At 55.4% G+C, this 13,709-nt stretch overlaps 1 protein-coding gene across 2 annotated transcripts in view; it reads left to right on the top strand.

Annotated features, from left to right (window-relative positions):
- Nucleotides 1-12,647, top strand: part of CTIF (cap binding complex dependent translation initiation factor) — a 210,614-nt gene extending 197,967 nt beyond the window's left edge. For both annotated transcript variants that reach the window (XM_028098331.2, XM_028098329.2), the window contains exons 10-11: nt 10,573-10,626; nt 12,210-12,647. In XM_028098331.2, the coding sequence (XP_027954132.1) occupies nt 10,573-10,626; nt 12,210-12,425 (270 nt within the window). In that variant the 3' untranslated portion in view covers nt 12,426-12,647. The remainder of the gene's footprint in view (nt 1-10,572; nt 10,627-12,209) is intronic.
- Nucleotides 12,648-13,709: the final 1,062 nt, after the last annotated feature.

Raw genomic sequence — 13,709 nt, 5'->3', positions numbered from 1 at the left:
CGGGGGGCACCCAACCCCTCAGCACCCCTTCCCTTGTCTGGGTGATGATATAATGTACCATCCAAATCAGGGTCCTTTTGTGAGCAAAAGGGACACTTACTGATTACTTTGGGATGGCAAGTGAAAACCACAGCCATCCGAGACACACCCCACCTTTTGCTGACCACCCCCCCACCAGACTCATTTATGTGGGACTTACTGGTGGGGCAGTGGTTATGTCATTTGACTATGGAGGCAGATGAGACCTGGCTTCAAATCCCGGTTTTCCATTACTTGTGTGCTCTTGGGAAGTCACCCCACTCCCTGTGCCTCAGTTTCTGCAGCTATAAGTGAAGAGAGCTAACTCAGATAAACTGGCACGAGGATAAAATGGACCTTAAAGCCTACACACAGCGCAGAGCTTCCCCTCTAGAGCAAGCATTCAAAAAATGTAAGCCAGGTGATGATTGAGGACCCCAAAGGTATTGGTCAGTCCTCAGGAGACCCCTTCTGGAAAGGTAAAATCTCAGAGCTGCCTCAGGCATTTTCCATTCATCCTTTAGGGGAGATCCATGGATGTCCGGGAAGCGAACACAAAACGAGCCACACAGAGGACAGGCAAGGCTTCTAGAAGGGAAAAGAGGGAGCACTAAAGAAGCTGGGAGGTGTTGACAGCAGTCATGGCCAACGTCCCTGTGGTTTCAAACCCCGACCCGGGGTCCTGGGAACATATGGGCTTCAGGGACTCTGTGAGCAGAACTCGCCTCCTGAGTGGGCCACTGGCCAGGGCTTGGCTCCCAAGAGGGGCCACTGGAGCCATGGCCCCATCCTCTGGCTCCGGTGTCTGCAGGATTCAGTGTCTGCTCTGAGCCCCAGATTACATTTCCACCCCCTGGGGCCAGTTGTGGGATGAAGCATTCCCCCATGTGACATTTACTGTGGCCACTTTGTACTAGGCGGTTTGCAAGCTCTGCAGGAAGGAGGCTAATTATTCCCTACAGGGCGCCTGGTCCGCAGTTAGGGTGCCTGCCCGCCTGCCTGCCTTAGTTAGGAGGGCTGACAGCCAGACCACAGGGCACAAGCTTGGACTGAAGTCCAGGTCAGAAGCATGAATTTCCTTGATATCTGATCATAGCCGCCATACCAGGGCTCCTTATTAGGCTAGTGGCATAGTGATATTTGGAGCAAATCCCCCCCTCTCCTGGGGATGGCTGAAATGCAGGCCGGCACAGAACACTGATAGCAAGTGAGGAAGATAGAACAGCACCGATTTCATAGTTGCCCTGACAGACTGGGCAGCGTGAGCCTCCACACATACGTGCACCTGTGTCTAGAGCCAGCCTCACCCTCCCGTCCACGTCAGAGGATATGGAGTGCTATCACTTCTCTTACCTAAAGGCTAAGCTCTGCACTTGGGTCCTCCTCGCTTCCGATGACCCCCTTCTCTCCTGCATTCCGCCCACTCACCTCTGCCTCTCCCACCGTCACAACCACTCCCCTCGACCCTGGCACGGGGTCCTACCCTTTTTCTCTTCCATAGGCAAGTTCAAAAAGAAAGAAAGAGAGAGGGGGAGGAGGGAGGGAGGGAGGAAGGAAGGAAGGAAGGAAGGAAGAGGAGAAAAGGAGAGAGAGACAGAGAAGAAAGAACGGAAACCCGCAAAGAAAGAGAAAGAAATGGTGTACTCTTGCTGTGTCTACTTCCGGCCTCCCTCTCGCTCTCCAGTCCTCCGTGATCCAGCCTTCCATCTGTCCCTACCCCTGCTCTGAAGTCATCATGGCAAAGGTCGCCCTAATCACCAGATCCAGGGGGCCCTGGTCATTGTTCACCTTACTTGACCTCTCTTGAGCATTTGACACCACTGACCTCGTACTTCTCAGAACTTCCTTGGCTTCCATGGCGTCACTTCCTCCCATTCCCCTTAGCTCTCTGAGTGTCCCTGTGCTCCCTCAGGAGTTCCTCCTCCTCCTCCACCACCCTGTCCAGGTTTGGAGCCCTTACCCTCTCCTCTTCTCATCTGGGTCTTCCTCCAGCTCATCTCGCTTAACACCTACGGCCTTGACCTGGCACTGATGATCATGGATTGCCAGTCTCCCACAAGTCATCTTCCCCAATCATCCCCAGAACCATGAATTCAATAAAGCTGAACTCCTTCACATCCCCCCAAACCACCTCCTCATGCCTTCCCACGATCACTGATGGCATCCCCATTCATCCGGTTGGCCAAACCCAATGGGGATTATCCATCTTCTACATTGTCCTCCTCACCCTCACTTCTGCCTCCGAAACGTGTGTCCTCCCATCTCTCCTGCCTCGATTGAAGGCACTGTGATTTCTCCCAGCAGCCTCCTCACTGTCCCCTTGCTTGCAACCCTCTGTTTGCCACACTGTGCAAGAAAGGACCTTCCAAAATGCACTCTCCGGTTAAACATCTCTCGGTGGCTTTCCCATCCCTTAGGATAAAATCAAAACACAGTATCATGGCAGCTAGGAGACCTTTAGGATGTGGCCCTTGCCTTCTTTGTCATCATGTTCTCTCTCTCCCCCAGCACTATATATGTTAGCATTCTGAAAGACTTGTTATTCACCAGTGCACTCTGCTAGTTCACTTTTTTTTTTTTTTTTTTTTTTTTGCTTTTGTGCATATGCCGTATGCTCCTTCTTATACCATATGCCTGGCATGTTCTCCATCCTCATTCCATCCCGTGCTTCAACCCCATATACCTAGCACAATCTCTTGATTTCCCCCTGCTAGACTATGAGTTCCGAGTTTCATTCTTCTTGTTATCCTGTAGTTGTACAATGTTTAGCACAAAGTAGGTGTTCCATGACTGTTGTTGAAAAGATAGCTACATAGAAGGATGGATGGATGGATGGATGGTTGGATGGATGGATAAGTAGGTGAGTGTGTAGATAGATGGATGAAAGAATGGGTAGGTAGATGGAAAGTTGGATGCATGCGTGGGTAGATAGAAGAATGGATGGATGGATAAATGGATATGCTGGTGGATGGATGATTGCAGAGCTGGGTGAATAGATGCACTAATGACTTGGTGGGTGAGTAAATGGGGATGTGGATGCGTACAGTGGATAGATGTGTGGTTGGGTGTATAGACGATGGCCAATGCAAACAAAGAATATGTAAAATCAATTCAATTTTGTGAAGGTCCAGGTTGATTCTTATCACTGGTCAACCAAATTAAGGATTATGAGCTCCGGCCACCAAAATAAGAATTAGCAAATGTGAGCAAAATTAAAATAGTTCTCCAAGAGAAAGGATGCTGACCCAGGACTCTTGAACACCTTCTAGTTCTTCTCAGACTTCCTGTCTGGTTTGTGCAAGCCACTTAACTACTACGCCTCAGTTTCCCTGTCTATTAAATAGAGATAATAATGCCGTGGCCTTTCCCTGTCTCCACAAGAGCGTCACAAGAGTAAATGGGATGGTACATAAAGACTGTGCCAAGATCTTCAAGGAAAATATATGTTTATAAAGAAACAGATTTAATAACAATAATCACACCTTGCATTTGGATCAAGCTTTGCACTTCTCAAAGCTCCTTCACAGACATGATCTCAGTTGACTCTCAAAACAATTCAAGGCAGGTATTATCCCCATTCTCAGGCGAGGAAAGTGAGGTGCAGAGTGATTAAGTGACATGCCCAGGGTTACTCTTAGTGAGTAGCAGGTCTTCTGACTCTAAGCCCGCTGCACAATTTTGATGACAGCCTTTTTTGGATAGATTATCTCCTTTCCTGCCTTCCTGAAGAGACCCAGACTAATAGACCCTCTCCGTGATGAGTCAGGGTCAGTATGGAGAGCATCAGTTCCCGTGCTGTCCTCCAGACCTAGCTGTAGATGCCGGTCCAGGTCCAGCAGAGGCGCAGGATGGAAGGGCTGGGACTTGAACCCAAGGGTGCTCCTGAGGGGCCGGTGGTCACATGCAGCTCCTCACCCCAGTCACTGGTCCAGCCCCTCTGCCTGTGTTACGGCCATCTCCTCTCTCTCCACCGTCAGCACCGTGGCTCCCGTGGCCACTGCAGACCTCTCCCCACCCCCACTCTTGTCACTTCTCTCTTACCTTCCTGCAATGTCCTCCATGCTTCCAGACCACCTCCCTGGCCCTTCCGTAGACGCAGCCAGGCCATCGGGGCTCTGTGAGCTCGTTCTCCAGAAAGCGAGCACATCGCATGCTCTCTAAAACCTCGCTGTGCTCTCTGGTTGCCGTTCCCTCACCCCCTGCCCAAAGCAGAGAGGCCCCCGCAGGCAGGGTCTGAGCTGGACTTTGGCTATGGCTGCATAAGGCCTCGTGGGTTTGCTCTACAAGGTGGAAACCCTGTGCTGTCGGTGAGCTGAAGGGGTCAGGGTGCGGGGGGACGCGGGGACCAGCCAGCCCGTCTCAAGGTGGCACCCACTCTTCAATGGAAAGGCAAGACATGGCCGTCTACGGTAATCACTCCCCTCCCGCAAAGGGAGGCAGCCCCCTGGGTCCTTCCATCAGCACCCTCTTTCCCGTCCCCCGGGGTGGCATCCCCAGCAACCAGCCGGCTTACATCCTGCCTCGCCTTGGGCAGCATGCCCGTGCCCTGGAGACCTTCCCCCGGGGACTCCAGGATGCTGCCACCAGGCAGCCTGTCTCCCTCGTCACTGTCGGGCCTCCCACAGCCTGACGGCGAGCACCTTGGCCTCTCCGCCAGGGAGGATATGATGGGTGTGCCCACAACAAGTCTCCAGCAGAGACAATAGGACGGGAATGCATTAGCTTCCGAACAAACACTGTGTGGGCTCGCACAATTGCCTTGGATTCCCATCCAAGAAACACATTTTGCTGTTCGAGGGCGCGGGTGGCTTGCCTGCCCACACCCCTCTCTCTGCCGGAGACTTTGATGAGAGGCCTGGCCCTCCCACCCACTCCAGGGCCCGCAGCCCCCAGGTGGGGCAACCCTGCCTTCTCCATCGGTGCAGCGTCTCTTCCTGAGTGGCAGCAGGGGGCAGGGAGTCCTGCCCAGGCAGAGCATGGCCTGCCCACCCCACAAGGCCCACCCCGGCCACGACTGACTTTAACCAGTTCGTTATGGTGGTAGAGTATACAGGACATACAACTGATTGTTTTAGCCACATTCTAGCCAGTTCAGCAGCATCCGGGACGTTCACGTTGTACCACCATCACCACCCGCGGCATCCGGGACGTTCACGTTGTACCACCATCACCACCATCCATCTCCAGAACGTTCTGTCATCCCAAACTGAAACTCTGTCCCCATCAAACCCCGAGCCCCCAGTCCCCCGACCTGGCTGCCCCTGGCAACCGCCATTCTATTCTCTCTCTCTATGAATTTGACTATTCTGACTATGGAAGTGGAATCTTGTAAAAAAAAAAAAAAAAAAGTGTAACCTTATAGGATTTGTCCTTTTGTGACCACTTCATTTCACCCAGCGTCATGTCCTCAAGGTTCATCCACGTGTTAGCAGGCGTCAGCCCTGCCTTCCATTCGAAGGCTGAAGAACATTCCATTGTGTGGATGGACCACAGGAGTTCATCCCGCCCGCCCTCCGCGGACGCTCAGGTTGCTTCCTGCTCTTGCCTGTTGTGAACACGGGTGGACAAGTACCCGTTCGAGTTGCCATTACTTTTTGAGATTCATCTTGGAATTAAAAAAGAAGAAGAAGAAGAAGAAGAAAAGAAAAGAAAGCATTGTCTCCAAAAGATTGCAAATGGAGCATACATAAACAAGAGAGCTCGTTGGCCCCCCTCAACATACCAGCAGGAATTTGTTCATCGAAACCCAGACTGTCCCTTGGCAAAAAGGAGAGTGCTGAAGAAATGGAACACAGAACAGGTAAATCTGGCCAAGATGGAAAAGAGTGGAAAGATCCCGCACTTGGGACACTGCCTGCAAACGACAGGTAGGGACAGATTCTTGGGGAGCCGCTGATGGCCTAGATGCATGGGAGCCTCTAAGAGGGGCAGTGAAAGGGGTCTCGGGAGGGAGCCCCTGTGGAGTTGTGTCAAGGGCTCCTGGGTGTGGAGGTCAGCCTCTTGTTACGCCACAAAGAGCAGCAGGGTGTGACTTCCGGAGATTAGGGGGTGCCAGGGGCTGGGGGGATGAAAATGCTCTGGAGTTAGGGTCCAGGGAGGTTGAGGGGGACACGCTCCGAAGCCCCTTTCAGCTCTAGGGCTCTGAGATGCTGCTCTCCAGCACTGGTCGTGAGAGCCCAGGACAGCATTTGCAGGGGGAGCAGGAAGCAGTCTGCGGCCTCCCGGCAGATTCCCTTCACACCCCTGCACCCAGCAGCTCTGAAGGAACAGTGTAGTGGTCCAGCCCAGTCCTCCCCCACTTCCCTGAGAAAACCCAGCAAGCCATTTGCAAGCGGGCCTATCGCACGATGTGATTGTTGGCTTAGCACAGACTTTCCCAAACAACCAAGTGGAAGATAAGGCTGGAGGGGAGGCCTGGCGTTGGGAGCCTGCCCACAGCTCTGCCTGAGTGCCCAGGCGAGCCACTCTGGCCCTCCAGAGCACCCCACCCTGTGTCTGTCCCCTGCCTGGCTAGCCAGGAGCCAGGGCCTCCAGGGAGAGAGCCGGGCGGCCGGGGAGTTTGGGCACACAGAGGAGAAGAAGGGACTGGAAGGGAAGTAGCCCAGTCATAAGGAAGCGGGGCAGGAAGAGAAGGAGCCGAAAGACAAGAGAGCCCGCCCTGCAGCTGCCAGCTTCCATCGGGAAGCAGAGGGCAGGCCAGGCCTGGGGGGCTACAGGGAATGGGAGGAAGGGGGCACTTGCTCACCAGGGCCGGGGGCCTGGCTGGCAGCAATATGGAGGCTCAAGGAGGCTTTTCATGCCGTGCTGTCAGCAGCTCAGGGGACTGCTTGGCGGGAGAAACCATCACCTTTCAGAACATCTAGTACTTGTCAGGCCCCGTCTCCAGCCAGGACTCCCATAAGGTTACCTCTCTTGTCCCAAGAGCCCCTAAGAAGCTAATCTCAGGACAGAACATGATCCCAGGGGCATTTCAACTTACCACGACAAGCCCCCTTGAGCACCTACTGTGTGTCAGCCGATGTGCTAGATGCATCCAGAGTGGACTCTTCTTCCCACGAGCTGCCAGCTCTGCCTGGTCCCCCCTCCCCACCCAACTGCTAGTACGTACTCCATCTCTAAGAGTTCCCTTTCTTCCAGATTCCCCCCTTTCTTGTCATTTCTTTCTTCTTTTTTTTTTTTTAAAGATTTTATTTATTTATTTGACAGAGAGAGACACAGCGAGAGAGAGAACACAAGCAGGAGGGGAGTGGGAGAGGGAGAAGCAGGCTTCCCGCGGAGCAGGGAGCCCGATGCGGGGCTCGATCCCAGGACCCCGGGACCATGACCTGAGCCGAAGGCAGACGCTTAACGACTGAGCCACCCAGGTGTCCCTCTTGTCATTTCTACCAGCAGTTTTTAAGGCTTTCTTTTTTTTTTTTTTTCCCCAATAAGTGCGACAGAAAACCTATTAGGGAACAGTTATGTTCAGAAAGAAATTCCAGCAAACCTTACAGGGTTCTCCTACCCTAGATGAGTCCCGATCCCCCCTGCAGAGTAAACAGGGCTAGGCTCACTTTCCCACGCTGACCCTATTCTAGATGGCCAGGGGCCCCTCCCAGTCTGCGCCCCAGCCCCTCCCCAAGCAGGCTGGGTTGGGTGGGGACCACATGCTGTAGGTAGGCCTGCTGCAAGGTGACTCGCCTCCCCCAGCTTTCTCCAGAACCTGGTTCCTGGTCTTCACTCAAGCTTCTTGGGTCCTCTAAATGAGAGAGAGAGGCCCTTCCCCGTGTGCCTCCCAGAGGCCCACCAGGCACTGGCTTGGTGGAAGGCTCCCCTGGCTCCCCTTGGGGGTCTGCAGCTCCAGGAGGCAAGAGAACTCCAGAAGCAGATCCGGGTGTGGGAGGCGAGGGACAGCAGCGTGTTGCAGGGTGCCCACTACGCCTATGCATTCTAGTTCTCTAACCAGTCCCCTTGCTGCTTTTACCGTAACGATTGTGCAGCGAAAACCTTGTATCCGTGTCATGGGGCACGTCCGGGTCCATGTGTAGGACACATTCCTCGAAGGGGGACAAAACAGAGGCCCTGCCCTGGTGGAGCTTGCCTTCTCGGGGCCGGGGGTGGGGTGGGGAGACAGAGAGCAGACGAGCAAGTAGATAATGTGTCAGGGGCGAGCTATGCGACAGCAAGAAGTAAGCCAGGAGGTGAGCGGGGCTGGTGCCTGGCTGGTGCCGTGACATTTGGGCAGAGCCCTGAGTAAAGCGAGCGAGTAAGGTCCCGAGCCTCTGGTGGCTGAAGAGGCCAGTGACGAGAGCACAGAGGCCGGGCGTCAGGACTGTGTCAGTGAGTAGAACGTACACGCCAGTGGCCTCAACGCCTGTCACTTTGTGTTGGTGGCACCGTTTCCCTCCCCTGGATTGTCCCTTGCTCTCCGCTTGCTTTTCGTTTGAGCAGGTCAAGGACTACCTCTGTTCCTTCATACCAAAATGACTTCTCCGTGGCCAGCCAGCCCAGTTCTGACAGATACAGGGAGAGAGCAGGGCAGGGAAGGGGGCCTGTGCCCTGAGAGCATCTCTGGCCAGTGCAGCCAGCACTGACCTGTCTGTCCCCTGACCTCCTGTGGCCTCGATGCCCCGCACGCCCCTGGGGCACATAGCGAAGCTCGCCCTGAATCTTCAGCCCTCCTGAAGTGAATGCTTCTGGCTCTTGCTGGGAGGGCCCCCGGCTGGGTGGATGGATGCAACATGACAGGAGAAGGGGAGAGGTGAGGAGGACGTGCAGAATTCGGATTTCAAGCTAGCAGCAGGATAGCCCCCCTGTGATTCCACCTCTGCTTGAACACGTCACACCCGCGTCAAAAACCTTGACTCCAGTTCTCGTTCAGGGAAGGAGGACACTCACCCTAAAGGTGCCTTCGTCTTGTGCTCTCCTTACCCTCCACCCTTCCTTTAAAACTAACAAACAACAACAACAACAACAAAAATGCATGAATCATCTTGACCAACATTGAGTGAATCCCTAGTGTTGTCAGGGGCCAGGCTAGGTGTTAAAGTGGCAAATAGGAACACAGCACTGTCCCAGCCTTCAGGAAGTGAGCAGTTCCCACTGGAAAATGCCTTTTCACTTGTGTGGAATGCTGAGCGGGTGGGAAAGCTGGGGAGTGAGAAGCAGGAGGGGGGCACCAGGGCCTGGGGTGATCCAGGGATCTCCAAGGAAGGCTGTGGGCCTTGAAGGGTGGGCAAGTATGGAGAGTTCCAGCAGAGGGAAGAGTCATCCGTGGCAGATCATCCAAACGCAGGGTCCTCCCAGGGATGTGATGATCAGTGTGGCGGGGGATGGCAGTGGACACGTACATAGGGGTTTGGGAGAAGCGGTTCCGGCCAGTCAGGGGGACAGAGGGAGAGGTGGTCAACGGGGTTTGTGGAGAACAAGACTGTAGAGCTTCTCTGAAGCCGTGCCTCAAGAAAGTTTCCACTGGGAACAGTAGAAAAACAGACATTTTATGAAAAAGCAGAAAATGGCAAATATTGGTGAGGATGTGGAAAAATCAGCACCCTCAGACATTGCTAGAGGGAATGCAAAATAGCGCAATCACTGTAGTTCGCTGGTCCCCAGAAAGCTCAACATGACCGAGCAATTCTGCTCCAAGGTAAGGACCCCCAGAGATCTGAATACATGCGCTCACACAAAAACCTGTACGCGAATGATCACAGCAGCATTATTCATAATAGCCAAAAAAGGGGAAGCAGCCCATATGTCTATCAGCTGATGAATGTGTAAACAGAATGTGGTCTCTCCATATAGCGGAATATTATTCAGCCATAAAAGGGAACAAAGGACTGGTACATGCTACCACACGGGGGATCTTTTAAAAAAGTTCTGTTAATGGAAGAAGCCAGTCACAAAAGACACAGGCTGTGTGATGCCATTTATGTGAAAAATCCAGAATAGACAAATCCAGAGAGACAAAGGAGATTAAGGGTTGCCAGGGGCTGGGGGGCGCGGATGGAAATGCTCTGGAGTTAGGTAACGCTGTGGTTGCGCAACCTTGTGAATATAGTGAAAGTCACTGAGTTGTGTACTTAAAAATGGAGAATTGGATGTTGTGTGAATTATATCTCGGTTGAGAGAGAGAAGGCATGAGATGAGGCAGAGGGAAGCCTGGATGGGGGGCATGGCCAGTCCCAGCACCAAGCAGGCTGGCCATGGCCTTGGTCAGGAAGCAATTCCAGCTTCTGGGTAAGTCCGCAGAGCCGTGGTTTTGCAGAAGAGCACCGTGATTTCTGGAAGTCCTCCTCAATCCAGGGCCCAGGAGCGCCCGAGACCATGGCTGAGCCTTCAGACCTGGCCAGGGCACCCTGGCTCTCTGACCACCGTGGTCCTCCAGCTGCTCAAATCCTGCCAGAGAAATCGCTGTGTTCCTGCTGCCCTCTGACCTTCGTGGGCTGTCTCCCCGGCCCTCCCCTCCGACATGTCTGTTCCAGGCTGCATCAGGGCTGAGGCTGGGGGCCAGCTGCAGGGGCCTGGGAGCTGGCGTGCCGCCCCCTCAGGAGTGTTCTCTGCCTCTCTTTTCTACAGCTCTTGCAATCTCAGGATGTGAAAGAAGATGCCGTCCTGTGCTGCTCAATGGAGGTAAGCATCTCTGACCTCAGACCTGGCATGCCCCTCGCGCCTAACAGTTGTGGGCGGTGAAGGATCACCGGACGTACCCACAAGTCCCAGGCAAGGGTGTGTAGATGGGGCTGGTGGGGAATGGCTTCCTGAGCCGACATGGATCCAGAATTATCAACCCCAAACCAGAGTAAATGTGGATGGGGTGACCAGCCCACCACTAGCTGGAGGAAGAGATGGCTGGTTCTCTAGAGAGAAGGACCAAGTGCTGGCATTGTGCACTGTCCTTCTGTCGCCAAGACCACCTTCTCCTTGCACTAGGCACACCACATAAATGACTTAAGAGATTCCAGGTGACCCCCGCCCCCAAATATCTCCCTTGGCTTTGGTGGTGCAGGGTTTGGGGAAGATGCCTGAGGCCTGAGGTCCCACGTTGGCCCCCTCTGCTACAAAACACCCCCTTCGGAGGCGCCACTCCTGGTCCCAAAGTGGGGCCACTACTCATTGAAACTCTTCCTCTGGGATCTTCCTCAGGGGCAAACCTTGCTCTGGGAAACCAGCCCAGTCATTTAGAATAGAGTGGCCGTGAGGACAGGTGCCTCCTGTGTGCGCACCCCGGGCCTGTCAGGGCTGTGTGAACACACCTCTCAGGTGGTTTCTGCCCGGCCTCCAGGCCACTCCCAAGGCTCTCGGGGGCCAGAGGTGCTGTGAATCAGGACAACACCATGTAGAGAAGAAGTATGGGTACAGAGCATGCATCCCTGAGGAGTCAGAGGCGAGAGATCAGGGTGGTCCAGGGAGGTCGATGAGGACTTTATGAAGAAGGCAGAGCCTTGAAAAATGGGTGGGATGAGATGGGGTGGGGGCAGAGATGGCGATCGAGATACTGTGGAGAGGACCCCCAGGGGCTACTGCCCGAGGCTGCATGATCCAGACCACCACTGGGACCCCTTCCTCCCTACAGCAGCTTTTCAGCATCATCAGGGGCCCCTCTTGAGGGCGGGCCCTCTGGCTGGCCTTCTGCCCCAGTTCATATTTCCCTCCCGCACTTCATGTCACAAGTGTGGGCAGAGGTCAGTGCTGGGGTTGGGAGGTGGGATTAGGGGCAGGAGAGAAATAGGAGACCACAACCCTGCTCTCAGGTTCCGTGCGGAGACGTGCAGGTGATAATGACCAAGCTCGTTTCTAGAGAGACATCCTACCAAGTGGAAATTAACACAGTGCAGCCTGATCACCTTTGAGGGGAGCAGGTCAGCCATTGAGGGTCTGGGCAGGGGTCAGGCAAGGCTTCCGGTAGGAGGGTGAGTCTTTCTTGGGTGAAAGACAGAAGTGGCGTGGTCCCGGTGAGGGCTCTTTTCAGCCCCGGGGAGCAGGCAATAACCCAATCCCTCTCATTCCTGCGGCAGATCGGCCGGTCAACGTGGGCTTTCACAGTTGACTCCTTCCACCTCCTGTCCTCCCTGGGGCACAGATGCCTGGCCTGCACCTTCCAGAGATAATCCAGTTCTTTCCTGTCCCTGCCCCCGGCCCTCCTAACCAGGGTGGCTCAGGGGGCCATTCCGGGGGCACAGGTCCTGTCCTAAGCCCCGCTTCCCCATCCGCAGCTGCAGAGCACAGGCCGGCTGCTGGAGGAGCAGCTGCCCGAGATGATGACCGAGCTCCTGGCCAGCGCGCGCGACAAGATGCTCTGCCCCTCAGAGTCGATGCTGACCCGGTCGCTGCTTCTGGAGGTCATCGAGCTCCATGCCAACAGCTGGAACCCTCTGACGCCCCCCATCACGCAGTACTACAACAGAACCATCCAGAAACTGACAGCCTGACGGCCAGGGGGCCTGGCGGGCGGCCCGCGGGCAGCTGGGGCCCTGGTAGCCAGGGCCAGATGGACAGGCGGGAGGACAGGGGTGGCCCTGGCGGGAGAAAGAGATGGGGAGGAAAGCAGGCAGAGCCGGGGGCCAGGCTGGAGCCAGACGGGGAAGGAGGAGCGCCCCTCATCCGAGCCCCCCCAGCCCCACGCATGCGGCAGCTCACACCAATAAGGGAAGCATGTTTCTTTCTCATGGTGGCCCCCCCCACCGCCCCCCCCCCCCGTCGTCTCCTCCCCACTCCCGCTCCTCCCCGCTCCCTCCCATCAACCGCGTCCCCCACAGGGCTTTGTGCGAGGGGTTTCATCGGGCGTAACTCCTCCAAGGCCCTGGCAGCTCAGCACGCCGGGGTACCGCTTGGGTCAGAAAGGACCTCAGAAGGCTGAAAAAGTGGGTCGGAGACGGGCTTGCATTGTTCCTGCTGTCAGCCGCGGTCGCCAACTGGCAGCAGGCGACGTAGAGCAGATGTCCGGGAGGACAAAAGCAGGCACGGTCCCCACCAGCCGCCTGTAATTGACGGCCTTTGTCCGCCACGCTCGGCCTGGGGGACGGAGGCTTCTCCTCGAACCTGCACGCTGCACCCTCCCCACTCCCCGTTCCTCCTCCATGTGGCCCCCCCAGCCTCAGGCCCAGGGGCGGGGCGCAGGGAGGGGAGCTGGGGTGTGCGGCTCTGCTCGTGCTCTTGTGTTTTATTGTTTTATTTTCAAAAGTCAGCTGCTTTGAAGTCTCCTCTCTCCATGAAAAGAGTCCGAGCTGTGATCACACAGTCAGCACCACGAGGACCCCCTGATTAGTGGAAGATCAAACCCGGCCCCCTCTGGAAGGATTCTAGCCACAGATAGCTTGCCAGTGGCCAATTAGGGTAATTGGAAACTTCTGCCCCGGCGGGGGGTCCCCCTGGAACCCTGTGCTCCGCAGCCCTTGGCTTCCAGGACCTCTGTTCTCTTCTTCCTGCTCTGCTCTGTCAAAGGGCTGATGCTGCGGCAGGCGCCAGGAGTGTGTTAAACCCCATCCTGGCTGGGGCTGGGGGGTGGGGGGAGGCTTGTGGTGAATGGGGCACAGTCAGGACGGGCAAATTAAAACCAAAACGCTAGGTGATGTTGCCTGCGCCACACACAGGTCTCGTCCCCGGCTTAGTAGGGGGAAAGTGGCCGTTGGGGGCTGCCTGGCTCCCCAGGACTTGGAGCTTAGCTAAATGGGCTGTGTCGATGGCCCAGCCTCATCACAGGCAGGATCCAGAAG

This window comes from Eumetopias jubatus, unplaced genomic scaffold, assembly GCF_037043125.1.
Source record: "Eumetopias jubatus isolate StellerSeaLion01/CBP00866 unplaced genomic scaffold, mEumJub1_p1.0 scaffold_16, whole genome shotgun sequence".
NCBI lineage: Eukaryota > Metazoa > Chordata > Mammalia > Carnivora > Otariidae > Eumetopias > Eumetopias jubatus.
Note: the sequence above shows the minus strand (reverse complement) of the source record. Positions and strands in the feature narration are given on the sequence as shown.